At 46.1% G+C, this 21,722-nt stretch overlaps 1 protein-coding gene across 17 annotated transcripts in view; it reads right to left on the reverse strand.

Annotated features, from left to right (window-relative positions):
• The window catches only part of PATJ (PATJ crumbs cell polarity complex component), a 452,303-nt gene that overhangs the window by 22,570 nt on the left and 408,011 nt on the right, over positions 1–21,722 (reverse strand). For 11 of the 17 annotated variants that reach the window (XM_089337289.1, XM_070078398.2, XM_070078393.2 and 8 more), the window contains 7 exons: positions 16,928–17,121; positions 14,915–15,062; positions 13,853–13,939; positions 9,493–9,595; positions 8,788–8,825; positions 3,501–3,623; positions 2,658–2,762 (listed from right to left, as the gene is read on the reverse strand). In XM_089337289.1, the coding sequence (XP_089193415.1) occupies positions 2,658–2,762; positions 3,501–3,623; positions 8,788–8,825; positions 9,493–9,595; positions 13,853–13,939; positions 14,915–15,062; positions 16,928–17,121 (798 nt within the window). Of the gene's footprint in view, positions 1–2,657; positions 2,763–3,500; positions 3,624–8,787; positions 8,826–9,492; positions 9,596–13,852; positions 13,940–14,914; positions 15,063–16,923; positions 17,122–21,722 lie in introns of those variants that run through there. The other 6 variants (XM_089337292.1, XM_089337294.1, XM_089337291.1 and 3 more) reach the window with 2 other exon arrangements.

The raw sequence follows: 21,722 nt of genomic DNA on the forward strand, positions 1-21,722 counted from the left end.
AAAAAGGGGGTGGACATTTAGATGCCTGCTTTCTCTATCAGAGTGTCTGGGTTGGACTTGATTCAGCTTTCCACCAATGTAGATCCTGGAATGCAGTAGTGACAGCTCAAGTAACTGGGTTCCTGCCATCCACATGGGCGATCCAATTTGTGTTCTGGGTTCCTGACTCCTGCCCTGGCCTGACACTGCCTGTTGAGAAAGTTTCAGAAGTGAACCAGTAGATGGGAGCTCCCTCTCTGCTTCTCAAAAAGAAAGAAAGAAACCATCAGACTTTAGGGGCAGAAATATCTACCTTATTATTATGCCTAGAGATAGAAAATTTTTTTAAAAAATAATGTAATTTAAGGGCAGAGTGACAGAGAGAGATGGAGAGAAAAGTCTTGTAACTGCTGGGTTTCTCCCCAAATGCCTGCAACAGCCAGGGCTGGGCTAGGCCAGGTCAAAGCCAGGAGCCAGTAACTCCATCTTGGTCTCCCATGTGGGCAGCAGAAACTCAAGTACTTGGGCCATCACCTACCGCCCCTTAGGTGATGGTGGTCAGAAGTGTAGAACATCTGGGACTTGAGCTGGGCACTCTGATATGGGATGCAGGCGTCCTAAATGGTGGCTTAATCTGCTGCACCACAAGACTCATTCATAAGATAGACAGCAATTTAGATTGTGGGGAGAAGCTTCCAGAGTGCTGGCTGTCTCTTCTACTCATCTCCTTCTCTACCCTGCAGTCTGCCAGTCTGCTGATCCAGGCCTTTATCTTCCCTGTGCAGTGCACACTTGCTGACCTCGTCACATGCTGCTCTGACAATAAACAAGTCTTTTCCACATCGTCAGACACAATTATCTGACCCTTCCCTCCACTCTGCTGATAGTCTGGCCTACCTGCTAACAGAAGTAGTTGCCTAACGACAAGTCAGCTGTTGATTCCTATACTGTAGGGGCCAGGCCACATACCCTGTTTCAATCAAAACACACACATTAAGCTGCTGAAGGATGCTCAGTGCAGGGCAGGAGTTTGCTGGCTTTTGTGTCTAAAGCCTAGGGCAGCACATGTGCTCCATGTCTGTAAGTGTGGTTCTTACAGCTGACAAGATCGCAAAGGATTGCATTAATCTAACAGAAACTGAAAGCATTCCTAACATGCCTCATACAAGGAAACAAGTGGAAACCAATGCCACTTTCTTCTCAAAAAACAAAAACAGGAATAAGGAAGTCTTTCACAATGCTGTTAACAGTGGCAACCTGGCTGAAGCAAAGTTAATTCTGCATGGGACAGCACGAGCTCATTTTCACTTAGGGTACTTTTAAGATTTAGTTAGTGCTACACTTTTCAGCTGTGTCTTCTTATGTCTTTGAAGAAAGTGGAGTCGAACAAATGCTATCAGTTGGTGAAGCTATCAATACAAGATCGAACCTGGGGAAGACTTCTGCCTGGCCACACTCGGCACTTGCAGTAGTGTCGAGTTACACATGGAAGTGGGGGAACCGCATGTGTCAGCATGACTTGAAGGACCAAGGCCCGCAAGCCCAGCAAACAGTACCGCAAAGGGCTTGTGGGAGTAGGGGCAGGAACATGAGTCAACTACGCAGGCTGCTACTGAAACCAAGGCCACCAAGATCTAAGTGGAAGCACAGCCTAGGCCCGTGCACGCAGTGCTTCGGTTTGGGGACTCAAGTAACTTAGCATCTGGTTTATCACATAAGAGCCCTTGAAACTATGGACAGTATTTCCATGATTCCTTTCATGCACGCTGAAAACCATTTACCTTTCAGTGTCTGTTTTAGCACTTTGGACTTAGACCAATGAGACGTTGGCTAAGCGACACAAATTGGTTCTCCCAGATGTAATGGTTTTTCATTTAAAACTTCTTATTTTAGGGCTAGAATCATCTGAATGACTGGCCAGCCCTCTCTCTAAGGCAGTAAGTGGTGGGTTTCATTTTTACTTATAATCCATTTTATGCTACCTCTGCAGAGTTATGGTGATTATCACTGCACATTTTGGGGCAAACTCATTAATGAACTCTGTGCCAGGAGGCTGCCTCTCACTCACTGCACGGCATCAATCTCCAGGACATGTGAGGAGCTGAAATCTATGGCAAAGCAATCAATGCATACTTTGCCTTCACTTTCTGGTATATTTCTGTGTCTCTGGATAATACACATGGGGACCACAGCTGATAAATAATTGTCTGCCTTAATTGATGTCGACCACACAAGGGGAATTGACCAGTGTTGGCAATCATTTATGCTACAGGAAAAAAGAGCATTATATTTTTCTCTTCCTTTAAAAGGAGTGGGAGAAACAGTACTTGGGCAGTTCAGTAACAGTCTTTGGGCATAAGAAAAGAAATCATTTCCTATTCCTTGCAAACTTTGATTTACAAAAGAACGCTGGAAGCTAAAAGCCTTGTTGATTTATCACGTGAAGCAAAGAGTAATTTTTCTCCCCTTGTTAGGCTTTCATATAATCATGCTCACTGCCTGTATGGGTGGCATTAAAGAATTTCTGAATAAAAATAATAATTTCTTGCTTTCAACCTTCATAATTCACATCAGCAAGCACCCTGCTGGGTGGTGATGCCTACTGCCAGTGATGCTCAATCTTTGTTGCACGCCACTTATCTGCTCCGCACAGCTGCGCGTTCCATTGACGGCGGTACCTGCAGGATAATGCGCCCGTAGGCGTTCTTCAGCAGATTAACCACGTCCGCGTGAGACAGCCCATCCAAAGGTTGCCCATTAATGCTGACAATCCGATCTCCAACCTGGAAGCACAAAAGTGGTAGCAAATCACCATCATTAAGAAAAATTAAATTTGAGAAGAATGCTTAAAGTTCTTTGTAAGTCATATTTCCCATTTGTGCCTATTGTGGAGATTCTATGTTTCTACTGTGTGTGCAACATGGGAGAAATATGAGGAATTTTTATGGCTTTCCCCAAATATAAACCCATCAGAGAAACAAGAAGGGGGTCAGTTTGGATGATTAAAAGGCACAGTAGGTCACTTTTGTATTGTGGTAATGGTGGTGTTTCATACATCCATTCACCAGTAATAGTGGGGTATACAAATTAATGGTTCAATAAAGCTCTAATGAGAAAGCCAAATATTTTCTGCTTTATTTTTTCTACCCAAGTTAAGATTACAGGGCAATAGGGGGAAAAATCATGAAATGTTGATTCTTTTGGTTGAGGGAAGACTCTAAGGTCAAATCTCAGTTGAAAACCAATTTTGGGTGGAATGAAGTGCTAAAAAGGGCCTGGGTGGATTTGCAAAGGAGCTGCAATTTCTTCTTTTATTGGAAGCTTTGATACAAACAATAATATTTTTATATGCCCGGGGACCTAATGAATTTCAGGCATAACATTTCTCTAATGCATTTTGCCCTCAGGTGGGTCTCTGGTGGCTGCTGGAATTCCAGCTTTAAACAAGGTGCCCGCGGATGCAACTTCCTCCCCACCCTACCACATGCTGTTAGCACTTGAACCAGTCCCCTCCTGTTTACTTTAAGTTTCTGTGTACGTGCAGCCACTCCACTGGCTTGAATCATGGCAATAAATATTGGGATATCTCCTAAGGGACTTCCTTTTCCTCCAGCAATGCTGATTCCAAGAGCATCATTGAGCTCCTGAAAAAGAAAGAAAATACAATGCTTACAGATGGAAAAAAGTGCTACAAGCTAGCTATCCCCAGGTAGCTGCTGAACAAAATCCCCCCATCACGCAGGAGGCTGGGATAACATGGGAGTGAAGCACAGGACCTTTGGAATCAGAAAGACCTATGCTCCAGCTCTTGCATCGAGTTAGCTGTGGGCTTGTGATTTAATCTCTTCCAGCCTCCACGTTTGTGTATCAAACAGGCACAATGCTCCGTGCCTCCAGGGTTGGTCTGAGAGTTAAATGAGATGATATAGCACTGTCCTGGCTTATAGCAAAGACTCAATAAAAGGCAACAGTAGGAGTAAATAATAACAAAGATAAAACCCATGCTACCATTCTGTTCAGGCTGATTTTGAGGCAGTCTTAGCAAGTGTGTTCTCATATGGTGTTTATGATTAAACTGCCACGTATACCATGTTGTTATGGGTGTGAACCAACACAGGGGGCCCTAAAGAGCCACACGACTGCTTCAGAACAAAGGCCCTTGGAGGACTCCCACTGTAGTGACAGCGGTTGGGACAGAGAAATAAAATGTGGCTGAGAATATTCCCTACGAGGGACCCTGGTGGAGACCTGGCCCTGGGCCCGTTTGTTTCCATATCTGCATCACAGGATTAATATTTTCAAGATCACTAACAAAGCACAAATGACAAGTCTGGTTCTGGCACAGGGGTGCGTACTACAGCAGTCTCTCCCCCACAGATTACAGCTCAGAAGATTTGTCAAAGCACATAAACAACTCCTGCAGCCTCCAAAACATAAAGAAAACAGATCGTAGTGGAGAGTTAAAACTTGGAGAAATGATGGCAAGGGTTACATTCCCTGATTTCCATTTCTTTCCTGGTAGCTTTCCCAGCGAGGGAGCAGGAAAACTGGTGTGAGCTGCTGGTGCACACTCCACGCCTCTGGCCAGGGACTCAGGAAAGGAGCCCAGGGGCCTGCAGTGGATAGAGGCAGAGGGGACCCCCGACTCTGTGTGGCAACCCACAGGGTTCGCAGGCTCAGGGCTAAGCTTCGTATGCGTGGGGCGGATCCGAACCAGCACAGCAAGAGCTTGGAGAATGAACCTGAGACTGGTACTCTGCTCACAAAATGCACAGTGGACTTCAGTCTGAATCTAACCAGGCTGCCTGCCTGTTGAAGCACAAACATCAGCCTTCTCCGGAGCCTGCACGTCACATTGTGAAGGCCCTGATGGAACCCTGAACTCCACGCGCAAAGAACCAGGAAAAGGTGGCAATGCTCTTCTTCAGTTCTTTAGAATGTGGTGGACAGCTGAAAGCAGAAATTACATTATTTGGGGGTGGTTCTCAACTTACATAGGACAACGAGGCACAAATGTCAGCGGTGGTTGTGATAAAGTTACCGATATGGTTCAAGGCTTCTACAGTTTAGAACGATCACTTAAGAACATAGGCTAATCACTAGGCTAATCCTCCGCCTTGCGGCGCTGGCACACCGGGTTCTAGTTCCGGTCGGGACGCTGGATTCTGTCCCGGTTGCCCCTCTTCCAGGCCAGCTCTCTGCTGTGGCCAGGGAGTGCAGTGGAGGATGGCCCAAGTACTTGGGCACTCCACCCCATGGGAGACCAGGATAAGTACCTGGCTCCTGCCATCAGATCAGCGCGCTGCGCCGGCCGCAGCGCGCCAGCTGCGGCGGCCATTGGAGGGTGAACCAATGGCAAAGGAAGATCTTTCTCTCTCTCTCTCTCCACTTTGCCTGTCAAAAAAATAAAAAGAAAAAAAAAAAAAAAAGAAAAAAGAACATACAGAGGGGCCAGCACCGTGGCACAGTAGGTTAATCCTCCGCCTGCAGCGCTGGCATCCCATATGGGTGCTGGTTCTAGTCCCGGCTGCCCCTCTTCCAATCCAGCTCTCTGCTGTGGCCTGGGAAAGCAGTAGAGGATGGCCCAAATGCTTGGGCCCTCTGCACCCACGTGGGAGACTGGGAGGAAGCTCCTGGCTCCTGGCTTTGGATTGGCGCAGCTCTGGCCATTGTGGCCATCTGGGGAGTGAACCAACGGAAGGAAGACCTTACTCTCTGTCTCTCCCTCTCACTGTCTGTAACTCTACCTCTCAAATAAAATAAAGAAAATCTTAAAAAAGAATACATAGAGTTTAGTCTGTGTTAGTTACATCTTCTTCATAAACCTTTAATGCATCTTAGGTATATATATATTATGAAGATGTATTTTTATTTGAAAGTCAGAGAGAGAGGGAGACAGAGAGAGAAACTTCTATCCACTGGTTCACTTCTCAAATGGCCACAAATAGCTGGGGCTGGGCCAGGCCAAAGCCAGAAGCCTGGATTTCATCTGGGTCTTCTGAATGGGTGGCAGGAGACCAAGCACTTGGGCCATCTTCCACTGCCTTCCCAGGAACATTAGAAAGGAGCTGGATCAGAACCAGTGCTCTGATATAGGATGCTAGTGTTGCAGGGGACTGCTTACTCCTCTGTGTCACAATACTGGCCTCTAGGAATTGTTCTTTATTAATACTGTTGCTGCCACGTCATACCCACATGACAGGATAAGGAAGGCTGACTGCTCCAGTTACAGGTTTATATCCTGTTTCTGAAGCATTTGTGTTTAGCCTACACTTTTAAAAACAATTCTGCTATCTTTTATTATTTTAATTAATTTATTTGCATTTTATTTGGAGCGTAGAGAGGAGGGGAAGGGCAGTAATAAGAGAAGAGATAGGAGAGACAGGAGAGACAGGAGGAAGGCAGGAAGAGAGGAAGAGAGGAAGGGAGAGAGAGATAGAGAGAGAGAGAGAGAGAAACACTTCTATCAGTGGTTCATTCCCTAAAAGCCTGCAACATCCAAGGCTATGCCAGGTTGAAACCAGGAGCCTAGAACTTCATCTGGGTCTCTCACATGGGTGGCAGGGACCCAAGAACTTCAGCTATCATCTGTTGCTTCTCGGGTGTGTATTGATAGGAAACTGGATGCGAAGTGGAGCCAGGAGTCAAACCAGGCACTATGTATGATGTGGGTTGTGAGCATAAATGTTACAACAAATACCTGCCCCTAATTTTCACTTCCTTAATGCATCAGCAGTCAAGCCTTGTGTGTAAAACAGCAAAAAGTGTTTGACTATGAAGTTTCTGCTTGAACTATGTGTGGGAGAGGAGTGGTATGTGGGAGCAGACCTCATTACAAAAGCCTATAGAAACAAGTGGCACCAAAGAATAAGAAAACAGAAAATGATGTTACTTTAAAAAGTTTGCAATGAAGAAAGCTTTATGTAATAGTTTTGTTTTGTAGAAATCCATCATGGTAACATTTCCTTAGTTTATGTGATTATTGTACACTGTTGGAATATTCATTTTCCCCACCTTTGGAACAGGGCGTTGCCACCCTGGCAGAAAGCTGCCAGGAACAGATGACACAGACTCTGTCAGTGCTGCAGCCAAGACAGCAGGGAGAACTCCACAGGCACTCAGGAGGCACTGGGCACTGTGTGATGTACATCACATCTGCTTCCTCCTCTAGTGCACACAAGATTTACCTTTGAGGGAAACTGGTGTTATTACCCTCATTCCACACATGAGGAAGTTGAGGGTGACTTGCTAAAGAACACAGAGCTCATGTGGAGGACTGAACTATATCTTCTTAAAATTTGTAAATTGAGGGGGCCAGTGTTGTGGTTAAGCAAGCTAAGCTGCCACTTGGGTCACTAGCCTCCCATATTGGAGCACTGTCAGTCCCAGCTGCTTCACTTCTGTTCCAGCTACTTGCTAGTGCACTTGGGAAAGCAGTGGATGATGACCCAAGTACTTGGGCCCCTGCCATCCATGTGGGAGACCCTCTTGGAGCTCTGGGCTACTGGCTTCAGCTGGACCAGCTCTGGCCATTGTGGCCATCTGGGGAGTGAACCAGCAGATGGCAGATCTCTCTCTCTCTCTCTCTCTCTCTCTCTCTCCCCCTCCCTCCCTCCCTCTCCTTCTCTCTCTTCCTTTTCTGTCACTCTGCCTAAAGTTGAAGCCCAAGATACCAGTGCCTCAGTAGTGACTGGATGTGGAGATGGGGCCTTTAAAATGAGGACCATCCAGTGTGCTCTAATCCAATCTGACTGGTATTCTTATAAAACAGGGAGGTTAGGCCATAGCAGAGACCCCAAGGATGATAAGAAACACAAAGAAACAGACACGTGAGACCCAGTGAAAAGGCAACCTTCTTCAAACCAAGGAGAGAGGCCTCAGGAAAAATCAAACACTTGGTCTTGGACTTCCAGCCTCCAGACCATGAGAAGATGAATGTCTGTTGTTTAAGCCACATGGACTATGTTGTTTGTTATGGCAGCCCTAGAAAACTTACCCAGCTGAGAGACAGCAGGACACCTTCAAATGAAGCTAGGATTGAATTCAGAGAACTAACCAATGTGAGATGACACTTTACTGCATGCAGTTGGTCACTGTGACTGTCATGTTTTATTTCTTCTTGAACTCAAATTTATGGTCAAAGTGACTGAAAGAAGAATATTTTCTAATATTCTGGTTATCATACATATCACACAGGAGTTTGAAAATCAGGGTTTGACAAACTTATGTACTGAAATATACCTCACACGATCTTAAAAGGTTAATTTAACAACATGCATAAAAGTCTTTAGCAACAAGTATGGCTTTTGGCTCAATAATTTTATTTGTAGGAATTAATCCTAAGGAAATTATCCATGATATGGGCAAAAATGGACATACATAGATGTTTTGCTATAGAAGAGCAAAAATTGAAAAATATACTAATTGTTGAATTAGAAGCCGGTTAAAACTAACATATTTATGTGATGGTATACTATGCAACGAATAAAAATCATGCTCTGCTCCAATCTGTCAAAAAATATGGTTACAGGTTACAGGTTCAGACTGCAAAGTTGAAAGGATACAAGCGGATGTTCAACAGATAACTTAAACACAAACACATGCAAAACACATGGTGGGTGACCTTTGCTCCTGAACTCACAGTGGTCATCTGCGTGCTTCACTGTATCTTCAAAGCCTGTTTACTTATATTACATAGATAAACTTGAAAGAGCACATTAATTATCAAGTTGTATCAAGGGGAAAATGTACATTTTATGCAAATCTAGCACAAACCAGAAAAAGAAACCAGCAACATAACTGACTTACCCTGATTATCTCCACCGTCCTTGGTCCCACTTCTGTGCCTATACACGAAGAAGACACCCAATTAACTTTATTAATAGACAATATGCTCGCATTTAGGATATAATTCTGTCCCGTGAAATGGTATCATTTCTAGGCCTGACGAGATGGGATACTAAAGCAGGCAGGCATCATAGCCTTGCTCAACAGCCAGCCCACAGTCAGGTCATCAAGGGCTGTGTACCCTCTTTTAAGTAAGTGCCCCGTGTTTGAGAGGGAAGTGGCCACAATCATTCTGTCTGACAAAAGCTGACAGATGGCAGCAACAGCTGCCCAGAGAAGTGATTCAATGCCTAACTGTACCTTGCACTGCCTGCATCAAAGGTAAGTAACCCTGCAATCAGTAAGACTCAAAAAGATTCCCTAATGACCAGTAATTGATGAATTTTCTCTTTGTGAACAGTTTTACTTTATGATACATTTTAGCTTTCTGCTTTTCTGTTTTTCTATGATCTGTGTACCATGAAAGGCACATTCCAAAGAGGAATCTCTGCGGCTCCCCTCCCTACGCAACAGATCTTCCAGAATGCTGTGGCTCGTGTGGCCAACCTCAGAGATTTAGATATTTTAATTAAAGATGGAAAGGTTTTTTTTTTTTTTTATGAAAATGCTAATATTACAAAAACTGGGTAACAGGATGGTTTGGCTGGGGGTGTGTCCACGTGGTACCTGAACTCTTCTGGGACGACTCGGAAGATCGTTTTGTGCCAACCAGGTTTTGCAGGCCACTGATGACGGGAGCCAGCGAAGGACGACTGCTGCTGTGGTGACCCTGAAAAGGAGACCCAGCCGTCACCTGCACAGACACTGATTTGGCCCTAAAAGCTCCCACTGCTCACTAGTACCCCAGTTACTGACATCACCGTAACCATTTAACTGTTGTAGGAATACAGTACATTTTTTCCCACACAGATTTTCCTAGAGTCAGCAACAATTTAGTCCAATGCGTTACACCTCCATTACTTATCCTTTTATTCACTTAAATAAATATTTGAGGTCTACAATGTATATAGTCACTTACGGCTGGTGGCTCTTCAACCAAAACTCTACATACTTTAAGGGCCCTTTCTAATGCAGACAACAATATCACCAAGAGTGAACAAATACTTTTTTAAACCAAATTATCAAGGTTATGCCTAACTGCATCAAAATTTTAAGCTGGGCCTAACATCACTATTATCAGTTAATAAATTATAATTTGATCCATTTTCTTGACTCTATAAGTTGTTTAGTACTACACATTCCTTAGATATGACAAACTTCAAATAGGTGGAAAAGTTGGAAGAATTATGCAAATGATGTCCATCTATTCACCAATTAGGTTCTCCATTAATATTTGGCTATACTGTGGTAGAGGCCTTTGTCTTTTAATTCAACTTGTTTCTAACTGCCATGATCAAAGTTGTGGTAGAGGCCTTCCCAAGGTCAGAAGAAGCAAAAGGGAGGCATCTGTCCTGGGAATGAAATGTGGCTGTTATCTGCTTGCCTATGAATGCTCCAACTATAGTTATCATCTGTTTGTATGTAACCATTTCAGGTTCTGCTTGCTAGTACAGAGCAATGGTGGTAACCCTTGCCAGACAGTGAAGGGCTCGGTAACTATGTGCACATAGGCAGTATTGCATCAATTCCTGTGACTGCCACGTAACATTAGAATACAAATGTATGCATGTAGCCATATAAGGGTGACAAAGAGGCTAAAACCATATATATTATAAAATATCCCTCTTTGTTCTGGGCTCAGGCTATTGTATAAAAAATTCTACCTGGGCCTTATGCCGGCATAAATAACAAAAGACTACTTGCCCTTAAAAGGAGCTGATGCCTTGTATGCGAATCCTACTACAACACTTTTAAATAAAAAATCCATTCATCTATATCACTCAATTCATCTTAACAAGTTCAATTCAAAACAAGTTATAGTACTTTTCACAACAGACACATATACATTTAAAGGGACGCTTTTATATTTTTCCTGAAAGAGTATGACTTAAATACATGGTGCCATAGTTAACGACTCAGAATTGAGGAAGTTCAGGGTGTTATAATTTTTGCCTAAAAAAAACCTCAGGACAGTGCGTTTGCCAAAGCCTAATTTATTAAAATGGGCTTTGCCTGGCGGCGTTCCCTCAGGCCCTGAGGAGAAGATTTCTCAGGTGTGTTTTCCTACACACACTTTGCTCTGCAGAGTAAGAGAGACTTCTTCCTGTTTGGTGGGAAAAAGCTATTTCAAAATAAGAGGACTGGTGGCTCAAGGCCAAAAGTTTTCTCTTAATGACCTCACTTTCTCTGGGTCAAATCAACAAGCTAACCTTTTCCTGAGCCCTGAAAAGGCAGCACATGTCTCCTGACAACTGCTTAGAGGATGCTGGCTTTCCTGGGGTCTGGATGTGAGAATGCGTGGGAGTAGAATCCTCTTTCAACTCAGGAGCGCAGGAGACACTCCCTTTTCACTGTTGGCCAGAAGTTTTCTTCCTATCAGCCAACCAGTGCAAACTCTCAGACCATCTCAGCCACTATTTTTAAGGGCAAGGTGAGGATAAAATATATTTACTGATTTTTTTAAATAAACATGTTTTTATTCCATTGTTCTGTGAACTTCTTTTCTAAAGATTTATTTATTTATTTATTTATTTGAAAGTCAGAGTTACACAGAGAGAGAAGGAGAGGCAAGGAAAGAGAGGTCTTCCCTCCAATGGTTGACTCCCCAATTGGCCACAATGGCTGGAGCTGTGCAGATCCAAAGCCAGGAGCCAGGAGCTTCTTCCAGGTCTCCCACGCAGGCGCAGGGGTCCAAGGACTTGGGCCATCCTCTACTGCTTTCCCAGGCCACAGCAGAAACATGGATCAGAAGTGGAGCAGCCAGGACCCAAACCAGAGCCCATATGGGATATCAACACTTCAGGCCAGGGTTTTAACCCAATGTGTCAGGGCGCCAGCCCCTTTACTGATTAAAAAACAACAACAACAACAAAACGAGTTGACTTCTACTGCTTGAAATACAAAGTCTGTGCAGGAAGGTTAGGGGAAAGTATTTGATACTTTGCTCCAGTTTCCAAAATTGATAGTTTTCAAAATTACATTCAGATAAATGGTAACGGTAGATGGTTTTGTTGGTGGCGGTGGTGACACTTAATGATCCAGCTTCCAAATTTGCTAGCTCTGTATTTAACCTGAGTGTGGACTTCATTAATCATGATGATGCTCACGTACAGTCCTCAAGGAAGGAAATCCAGCTTCCCTTCCATTGCACCTGTCAGGCCAAACCTTTCCTAAAACACACATGATCTCCTTTCACCCTGTGTGCCTCTGCACATCAACTACAGGCTGCCTTCTCCTTTTTCTCCTCAAACTCTTTTTGGGTCAGACCCAGTGAAACCTCTTCTAGGTAGTTCTCTCACTCTCTAATAGGCAAAGAATTTCACCTCCAGTACGGTTCACTCTGCATTCTCATCTCAGCACAACGAGGCTTCAATGAGATCGTTCAACAGGCATGAGTCTTCCCCTAAGGAAGAAGCCTGGCAGTGACGATGGCCATGCGTCTCCAGTCCCCAGGGTCCACATGGTCACAATCATCACTGGCCTTTGGCTCACATGCTCCTACAGCAACACTGTGTCCTAGCAGGCATGGCATTTGCTGCCTATCACACAGGCTAGAAGTGCAGGGGGAGAGAATTCCAAACTTCCCGTGGTGGTGTTCGCTGGGTTTGACTGCTTTGAAGAGTCCCTAAGATAAGCCAGCTCTCTCTGTGATCTTACTGGAACAATGGACTTTCCCCCTCCCTGGTTCTCTAACACCTGTGAGGCAGAGGCAGCTAACAGTGTTCTAGAAGCACCTGTGTGCTAACCACAAGCTCAGAGCATCCTCTGAACAAAGGCCTTGAAGGGGCGGCACATCCAAGGCAACCAGGCAGGGGATGGAAAGTCATGCTGTTCACCTCAAAACAAGGGCCCAGTCAGAATTCCCAGAGGAGACGAGGGGTTCACATCCCAGTTTCTGCAGTGACACTATGTATCAAATGCGACTGAAGACAGAGTCTATTGTCTTGATTCTGTCAGTCATTACAATGAAAAAAAAAATACAGTGAAAGAGGGGCCGGTACTGTGGCACAGCGGGTAAAGCTGCTGCCTGCAGTGCCGGCATCCCACATGGGCACCCGTTTGAGTCCCAGCAGCTCCACATCCGATCCAGCTTTCTGCTATGGCTTGGGGAAGCAGTAGAAGATGGCCCAAGTACTTGGGCCCCTGCACCCACATGGGAATACCTGGAGGAAACTCCTGGCTCTGGATCAGCACAGCTCTGGCCATTATGGCCAGTTGGGGAGTGAACCAGCAGATGGAAGACCTTTCTCTCTCTCTCTCTCTCTCTCCCTCTCTGTCTCTGCTTCTCTCTCTGTATAACTTTGACTTTCAAATAAATAAATAAATCTTAAAAAAAAAAAACCAGTGAAATATACTTCGCTAATAAAAAAAAATACTGGTGTTTATATGAGTCTCGAGAATAAACATAGGATGGATGCTTGCTGACTCACAAAATATCACCCACGAAGGCCACCCTCCCAGAGGGAAACCCTCACTCCTGGGTCTCCTAGGAAGATACCATTAATTGCCCTCAGCATGTATGAGTGGCTATTCACAAGTTCACTTTACAGCAATATTTAATTGAATGAATAGAACGATGTTGTGCAAATGAGGGTCAAATTGCCACCAGATGTTGCCTGCTTTTTTTTTTAAATAAACACAGCTGTGTACATGTGTGCATAGGCAAGAGGGAATTATGAGTGGCAAAGAAAAGAAAAGCGGTTTTAAGAAAAAATTTGTGGACAACAAAGGGGAGAAAAATCTAGGGATTAATGAATTTCCATCCCACCTTTCCTTTTGATTTCAAACTCGTGAAAACACACTGAACTTTGTGCAGTGACTATGCCTTGGATTCAACATTACTTCCTAAGGGTCGCTTGTGCAATGGGCAGAGCCCTCCCTGTGGGGGCAGGAGGGTGAGTCAGTCTGCTGGGAAGCCATCAACAACCTGACTGTTGTGCGATGTCTTCCTGGAGGCGGCCCAGGACCCAGCTCGCAGTCTTCCGATCTCTAGCTGCACAAGCCCCTGTGCGCACTTGGAGGACAAGAATGGAACAGAAATGAACAACAGGTGTGTTTGTGTCCCAACACAGCACAGCACCGCCTCCCCTTCCCTCTGCAGCCAATAGCTACTACAGAGTAATAACAGCGACAGATGAAAAGGAGGTTCAGTCACCCCCAAATCCCACAAAAACAACAGAAATCTGTGTCAGAAGGATTAGCTTTCAATTCATGTCTTTTTCCTTCTCCCTTCTGATAAAAAATGTTCATGCACAGCAAAATCATTAAGGAAATGTAGTACAGGAGAGGACAAAGGAAGTCAAAATGCAGATGTAACCTACAAACACAGTTCCTCTCCTGGGCGGGAACAGCTGGCTCTCTCAAGAGGTCATAATCTTACACCCAACAAATTTCCTCTGTCTATGCAAAGCTTTCATGGCTGTTTGTGAAATATACAAAATCCCTGCTCAGAATTGAATGGAAATTTACAAGAATTTTTATGAACCAGTTTCTTCCAAGCACGGCAGACACACTTGGAGGTGCATTTGGAACCTTACCACGGTTACAATTTCAGGGAGACAGCTTGGTTGGTGGGAAAATCACTCAAGCAGAGCACTGTGATCTTCGGCTGTCATTTTTCAGACTTCATGTGTGACAAGGAGGAACTGGTCTGGATTATATTAGATGTTCCTTCAAGTCTTAAAAGCTGGATCTTATGAACTCATGATCGCGTGCTCCCTGACCTGGCCCCAGAAGGAGCTGCAGGAATTCGATATTCAGAGGACAACCGTGGAGACTTGGAATTCTCACAAGTGCGCAAAACTGCCTTAGAAATCCCAAAGCCCTGCCAATTTGACAGAACTTTCTTTTAAAGCTAATCCTGATCATTCACAATTGTCACAGATTAGAGTCTCATAAAGCCCAACCCATGTGTAATCAAGCTAGGCTGGAACAGATCCCCCCACCCTGTGGTGGTGCTGGCTGGGCACACGGCACAGGTGTGACTCACCTTGAGGACAGTGGCCACCGTCTCCTGGGAGGCGCTCCTCATGTCATCCCCATTCACAGATAAGATCTGATCTCCCTGAATCAATCTTCCATCCAGGTCTGCAGCGCCTCCTTTCACGATGTCGGAAATAAACACTCCGCTTCCGTTTCTGTTAATACCATAAAGCAATGGCGTGTTGGCACAGCCTAATATTTCTTTTGTAAACATTTATTTATTTTAAAGGCAGAGTTATAGGGGGAGAGAGAGGAAGGAGGAGGAGAATGGGGGGGCAGAGAGAGAGAGAGCGAGCGAGCAAGCTTCCATCTGCTGGTTTATCCCCCAGCGGCTGCAATGAGTGGGGCTGGGCCAAGAGGAAGCCAGGAGCCAGGAGCTTCATCTGGATCTTCCACATGGGTACAGGGGCCCAAAGACTTGGGCCATCCTCTGCTGCTTTCCCATGCATATTAGCAGGGCGCTGGATTGGAAGTGGAGCAGCCAGGATTTGAACCGGCACCCATAGAGGATCCTGGCATTGCAGGCTGTGTCTTAACCCATTGTGCCACAATGCTGGCCTCACAACCTAATATTTCTTAATTAAAATCTTAGATCACTAATTTTCTATATGGGTTCACTAAATTCTAAAATGTGGAAGCAGAGTCCTACAAAGCCATAGAATTACTAGTTCAATCATTTATGGTTATTTATGTTGCCTGTTGTAATATTAATTTTCATGGGCCCAAGGCCATGATTTCTTGAAGATCATCATTTTAGTGGAGTGAAATGGGAATTCACTTAAAACAGTGGAGTTACGTACTCTTAAAATGTATCGGTTATTTTCTTAGAGAAGATTAGTTTCACTCCTAGCATGTGATCTATTTCTAGTCACTTTTTCTCCTTTGCTATTTCATTTTTTTAAAGACTTCATTTCATTTATTTGAAAGGCAGAGTTACAGAGAAAGAGAGTTGCTTGATGCAAATAACTATTTTCTAATAGAAAACTGTCACGAATCATTTATACTTGTCTCTCAACCATGTTTCCTCGATGTGTTTTAACATAGTGTAAAATTAACATGGTATTCCATGCCAGAGCAATTTCCTTTTTCTTTTCAAATTAAGAAAAATTTTGTTTTTTCATTTTATTTGAAAGGCAGAGAGACAGAGGACAGGGAGAGACAGATCTTCTATCTGCTGGTTCACTCCCCAAATGCCTGCAACAGTCACGGCTGGGCCAGGCTGAGGCCAGGAACCAGCTTTTCAATCTGGGTCAGATTGTGCCAGAAACTGGGGCTTCCAAGGGTACACATTAGCAGGAAGCCAGAATCAGAAGTGGAGCTGAGCCTAGAACCACGCATTGCCATGCGGGATGCGGGCACCTAATGCCTGCCCTTGGAAGCAAATTTTCTTAATCAAACATTGTGCAGGGCGGCTGGCGCTGCGGCTCACTAGGCTAATCCTCTGCCTGCGGCGCTGGCACTCTGGGTTCTAGTCCTGGTTGGGGCGCCAGATTCTGTCCGGGCTACTCCTCTTCCAGTCCAGCTCTCTGCTGTGGCCCGGGAAGGCAGTGGAGGATGGCCCAGGTGCTTGGGCCCTGCACCCTCATGGGAGACCAGGAGGAGGCACCTGGCTTCTGGCTTTGGGTGGGCACAGTGTGCAGGCCGTGGCAGCCATTTGGGGAGTGAACCAACGGAAGGAAGACCTTTCTCTCTGTCTGTCTCACTGTCTAACTCTGCCTGTCAAAAAAGAAAGAAAAAAACATTGTGCAGGCCAACCCTTGCTATCTTGGGTATGTAAGCCACAGATCGAGGTAATTCCAAGTTGAAAGAACCTATAAGGAAATGTAACAGGCTAGGTTGACTGGGCATGGAGCTTTATAAGGAAACGACAGGTTTGTTTGTTTGATACCGCACTGCTCAGAAATACGACCTATGTTGCTCAAATATTCACAACGGCTTTGGAAATCATGCTCCTGGTTTACACTCAGCTTCACCTCTCTGAAGGAAAGGGCCAGTCGTGACTCACGCAGCGCGTCCTCACCGTTTCCCCACGATGCTCAGGCCCAGGCCGCGGCCGGCCTTCTTCTGCAGGTCCACGGGGAAGATATCTAAGTTCTCTTCGTCCCTGTAGTGCGCCTCGTCCCTGTACACCACCAGCCGCACCTTCTGCGGGGTCTGCCTCAGGGCCGTGATGGCTTCTTCGTGGCTGCAGCTCCTCAGGTCCACCCCGTTGACCTGGAACAAGGGCATCCTGAAATGGGTGGTGGGCAGCAGGGGCCTTTCTGCCTGCTGGGTTGGCTGGAGCTCGCTGATCCAACCAGTGAAAACCTCCAGAAACCTTCGGTCCTTTCTGAAGCTTAGAGGTAGGGCGCACTGGCAGCGGGAGCTGCTTCTGACACAGAGCAGGGGGCGGGAGGGAGGGCTGGCACACCTGATAATGGTGGTTTCATGTAACTATGAACTTCACAGGGGAGAGAGAGAGAGAGGAGCAGGGAGTGAGGTGGGGTGCCAGTGAGCCCCACTTTGCCTACTGCATTTGACAGCCTCACTCTCAGTTGCTTACATTGCAGCTTCAGACAAGGCCTAAAAGGAAATGAGGCAGTGGTATATCCAGCGGTGTCAAAGACTCCCCAAAGTCTCAACTCAACCTGGGATGTGGATAAGCAGACAGTGCAGCATTAGATGGTGCAAGGTACTAGAACCTTGCACTGAACAAAGCCTCAGCTCGGTTTCCGGCAAGCCATGTGAATGCGGGCCGGCGCCCAACCTCTCTGAGCCAGTTTCTTTTCCTGTTAAATGGAGATCACCACCAGCTTATTTCTTGACTCACACACTTCTGTAGAGCTTGTGTGCTAGTCCTGTATGAATATTTACTCACTTAGTCTTTATACTAACACTCTGAAATTGCCATTATTACCATTTTCCATTTTTTAAAAGACTTTATTTATTTATTTGAGAGGTAGAGCTACAGAGAGAGAGGTCTTCCATCCTCTGGTTCAGTCCTCCAATGGCTGTAATGGCCAGAGCTGAGCTGTTCTGAAGCCAGGAGCTGGAAGCTCCTTTCAGGTCTCCCACATGGATGCAGGAGCCCAAGGACTTGGGCCACTTTGTACTGCTTTCCCAGGCCATAGCAGAGACTGGATGGGAGAAGAAGCAGCCGAGACATGAACTGGCACCCATATGGGATGCTGGTGCTGCAGGCAGAGGCTTAGCTTTCTATGCCACAGCGCCGGCCCATCGTTACCATTTACAATGAGAAAACTGAGGCTCAGAGAGGTTAAAGGAATTGACCAAGGTTACACAGCCAGCGGGTAGATGAGCCAAAATATGAAGTGCAGGCAATCTCTCCAGTGTGAGTCTCCACATTAGTCAGCTTTTTGTTACCACAACAAAATACCTTAGGCAACTAAATTTATAAGGAGAGAAGTTTAATTTAGCTCAGTTTTGGAGGCTGAAGTCCAAGGTCAGGTGGACCCACTGATCTCTGATGAGGGTGGCAGATGGCAATGGCAGAGCATACAGAGGAGGGGTTGTAGAGAGAGACAGAGCAGAAAGAGGAGCTGGGCCCAGCTTGCTTTTGTAACAACCCCCTCACCGAGTTATCTTTTGAGGGTACTTCCCAACAACCGAAGGACCTCCCACTAGGTCTACCTACTGACCACTCCAAAACGATAACGTTTCTACTCTCTCATTAAGTACTATTAACTCATTCTTTGGGGGTTTAAAGCTTGGTGGGAGTGTGGGAGCCAAATCATATGCAAACCATAGCAGTCCCCACATCATGCTGCCTTAGAGTTTTTTCTTTGAATGGATTATGGAGGACACCTCTGCCACAGAGAAAGTAAAAACTTGGAGAAATCCAGGAGCGGAGTAACCTTGGACAACAAGGGAGCTGGGGAGGGCACTGTGGTGCAGTGGGGTAAGCCCTGCTTGGGATGCTGTATCCCACATCAAAGCAACTGGTTTGCTCCCTGCTTCTGATACAGTTTCCTGCTAATGTGTACCCTGGGAGGCAGATGTTGGTCCAAGTATTTGTGTTCCTGTCATGCATGTGGGAGACCCAGATGAAGTTCCTGGTTTCAGCCTGGCCTAACCTCAGCTGTTATGGGCATTTGGGTAGTGAACCAGTAGATGGAAGATTAGTCTCTCTGTCACTCTTTTAAATAACTAAATAAATCCACCTCTCCCACCCCACCTCCAAAAGTCTCCCGGGTCACTCCTTCAAGGTCACAGTTGGGCAAAGAGCCAATCAAAGGAAAGGATGGGCCCAGACCTCAGCTGGCAGAGAAAAGAATGGAAGAGATCCCTCAAGCTGTGGGCTCCACACCCTGTTCTGCCTGTGAACCCTGGCTCCTTCACCCACATAGGGGAGGGTGGTCTGAGGCCTTCCCTACTCTAACATTCTACAGACTAACGACTCACGGCTTAGAGAATGGTTGTAGAGAAGGGAGGAGAGAATAAAGCCTTCCTGAAGAAGATGACTCTTCAAGCTGTGTTTAAAGCTGGCTCTATAAGCTGAGAGAATACTTAAGAACCTCATTTTTGAGGCCAGCGCTATGATGCAGTGGGTTAAGTGGCTGCCAGCATCCCATATGTGTGGGGAGCAACCCGGACTAGACTGTTACTGGAATTAAGACTTATTCTATGCATCTGCTCTCCCACAATATGGCGCTGGGAGAGAAGAAAACAGCTTCTACACAGCTGCCTCCAGTTCAGCCAATAAACTGTAGGACTTGCTCCTGATTGGAGGAGAGCAGCGAACTCGGCGTGTGGGTAGCCGAGTTGGGATTGGCAGAGGAGGACTATAAAGGAGGAGAGAGACGGCATGCACCAGGAACATCTAAGGGGAACATCTAAGGGGAACACCTGTGCAGCCCCCGAGAGAGCCGGCCGGCGGTGTGCCGCTCCCCTGCGGAAGTGGGGAATGTGGCCAGGGGGAACTGCCCTTCCAAGGAGGTGGAAGGGACAGTAGCCAACCCGGGAAGAACCAGCAGCAAACCCGGGAAGGGCCGAGCAGACGAAAGAACAGCGCAGGGTTTAGTGTCGCTCCTTCACGAAGAGGGGGAGCGACAATATGGGTGCCAGTTCGAGTCCTGGCTGCTCTACTTCCAATCCAGCTTCCTGCTAATGTGCCTCTGAAAGCAGAAGATGACCCAAGTGGTTAAATCCCTGCCACCTATGTGGGAGAACCAGACGGAGTTTCAGGTTCCTGGCTTCAGCCTGGTCCAGCCATAGCTACTGCAGCCATTTGGGGAATGAACCAAAGCATGGAAGGTCGGTCTGTCTCTCTCTCTCTCTCTCTTCCTCTTTCTGTAACTCTGCCTTTCAAACAAATAAATAAATCTTTTAAAAAAGCACCTCATTTTCTGGTGCTTTTTTCTTTTCCGCTATACCTTGGTGGCTGATGTACTCACTTAGGTGAACAACATTCAGGAGAACAGGGTTAAGAACACGGGTTTGGGATGTAGGTGGACTTCAGTTTGGGTGCTTCTTCCGGCTTCCTGGCTAGGTGAGACCCTGTGCAAGTTACTGAAGCAGTCTCTGCAGTGTCATCTATAACTTGGGGACAACACACATAGTTGGCAGAGATGACACGAAACAAACCCTGCAACACGCTCGGCACAGGGTGGGCACGTGGTGATGCCTGATGTAAATTAGAAGTTACTATTTTATAAGAAATTGAGGTTTGCCTCTCAGCATGGCCATTCCTTTTACTTTGGGCCAGCGAATGTTTTCTCATGGTTTGTGAGGTCAATCCACAGAACAAAGGAGAAAACAATGTCTCTAGAAAGTGTGGTCTAAGCTGCTTATTTTCTTGGATTCCTATAGATGGCACACAAGGCCACTCCTGCCTCTTAATCAAAAATCACTCAATCAAGGTTACCTCTATGGGTGGAAGGTGAACTTTATAAGTCCTTTGTTTCTTTAGTTTTCTTTTTTTTAAATTTATTTGAAAGCGTTGGGGCTGATGCTGTGGCATAGAAGGTTAAGCCTCTGCCTGAAGTGCCGGCATCCCATATGGGTGTCTATTCGAGTCCTGGCTGCCCCACTTCCCATCCAACTCCCTGTTAATGTGCCTGGGAGGGCAGCGGAGGATGGTTCAAGGAATTGGGTCCCTTCCCTGATGGGGAGACCTGGATGCAGCTCCTGGCTTCAGCCTGGCCCAGCCCTGGCCATTGTGGCCATTTGGAGAATGAACCAGTAGGTGAAAGATTTCTCTCTCCTTCTCTCCTACCACCCCCTCCTCTGTATTTCTGCTTTTCAAATAATTAAATCTTTTAAAATTAACAAAAAAGGCAGTGTTACAGAGAGAGAGAGAGAGAGAGAGAGAGAGAGAGAGAGAGAGATCTTCCATCAAATAGTTCATTCCCCAAATAGCTAAACAGCTAGGGCTGGGCCAGGCTAAATACAGGAGCCTGTCAATATGCTAATCCTCCACCTTGCGGCGCTGGCACACCGGGTTTTAATCCCGGTCAGGGCGCCAGATTCTGTCCTGGTTGCCCCTCTTCCAGGCCAGCTCTCTGCTGTGGCCAGGGAGTGCAGTGGAGGATGGCCCAAGTGCTTGGGCCTTGCACCCGCATGGGAGACCAGGAAAAGCACCTGGCTCCTGCCTTCGGATCAGCGCGGTGCACTGGCCACAGCGCACCGGCCACGGTGGCCATTGGAGGGTGAACCAACGGCAAAGAAAGACCTTTCTCTCTGTCTGTCTCTCTCACTGTCCACTCTGCCTGTCAAAAAAAAAAAAAAAAAAAAAAAAGACAGGAGCCTGTAACTCTATCTGGGTCTTCCACATGGGTAGCAGGGGCCCAAGCACTCAGGCCATATTCCGTTGCTTT

Source organism: Oryctolagus cuniculus, chromosome 7, assembly GCF_051225735.1.
Source record: "Oryctolagus cuniculus isolate XC-2025 breed Fujian yellow rabbit chromosome 7, ASM5122573v1, whole genome shotgun sequence".
In the NCBI taxonomy this organism is placed as follows: domain Eukaryota; kingdom Metazoa; phylum Chordata; class Mammalia; order Lagomorpha; family Leporidae; genus Oryctolagus; species Oryctolagus cuniculus.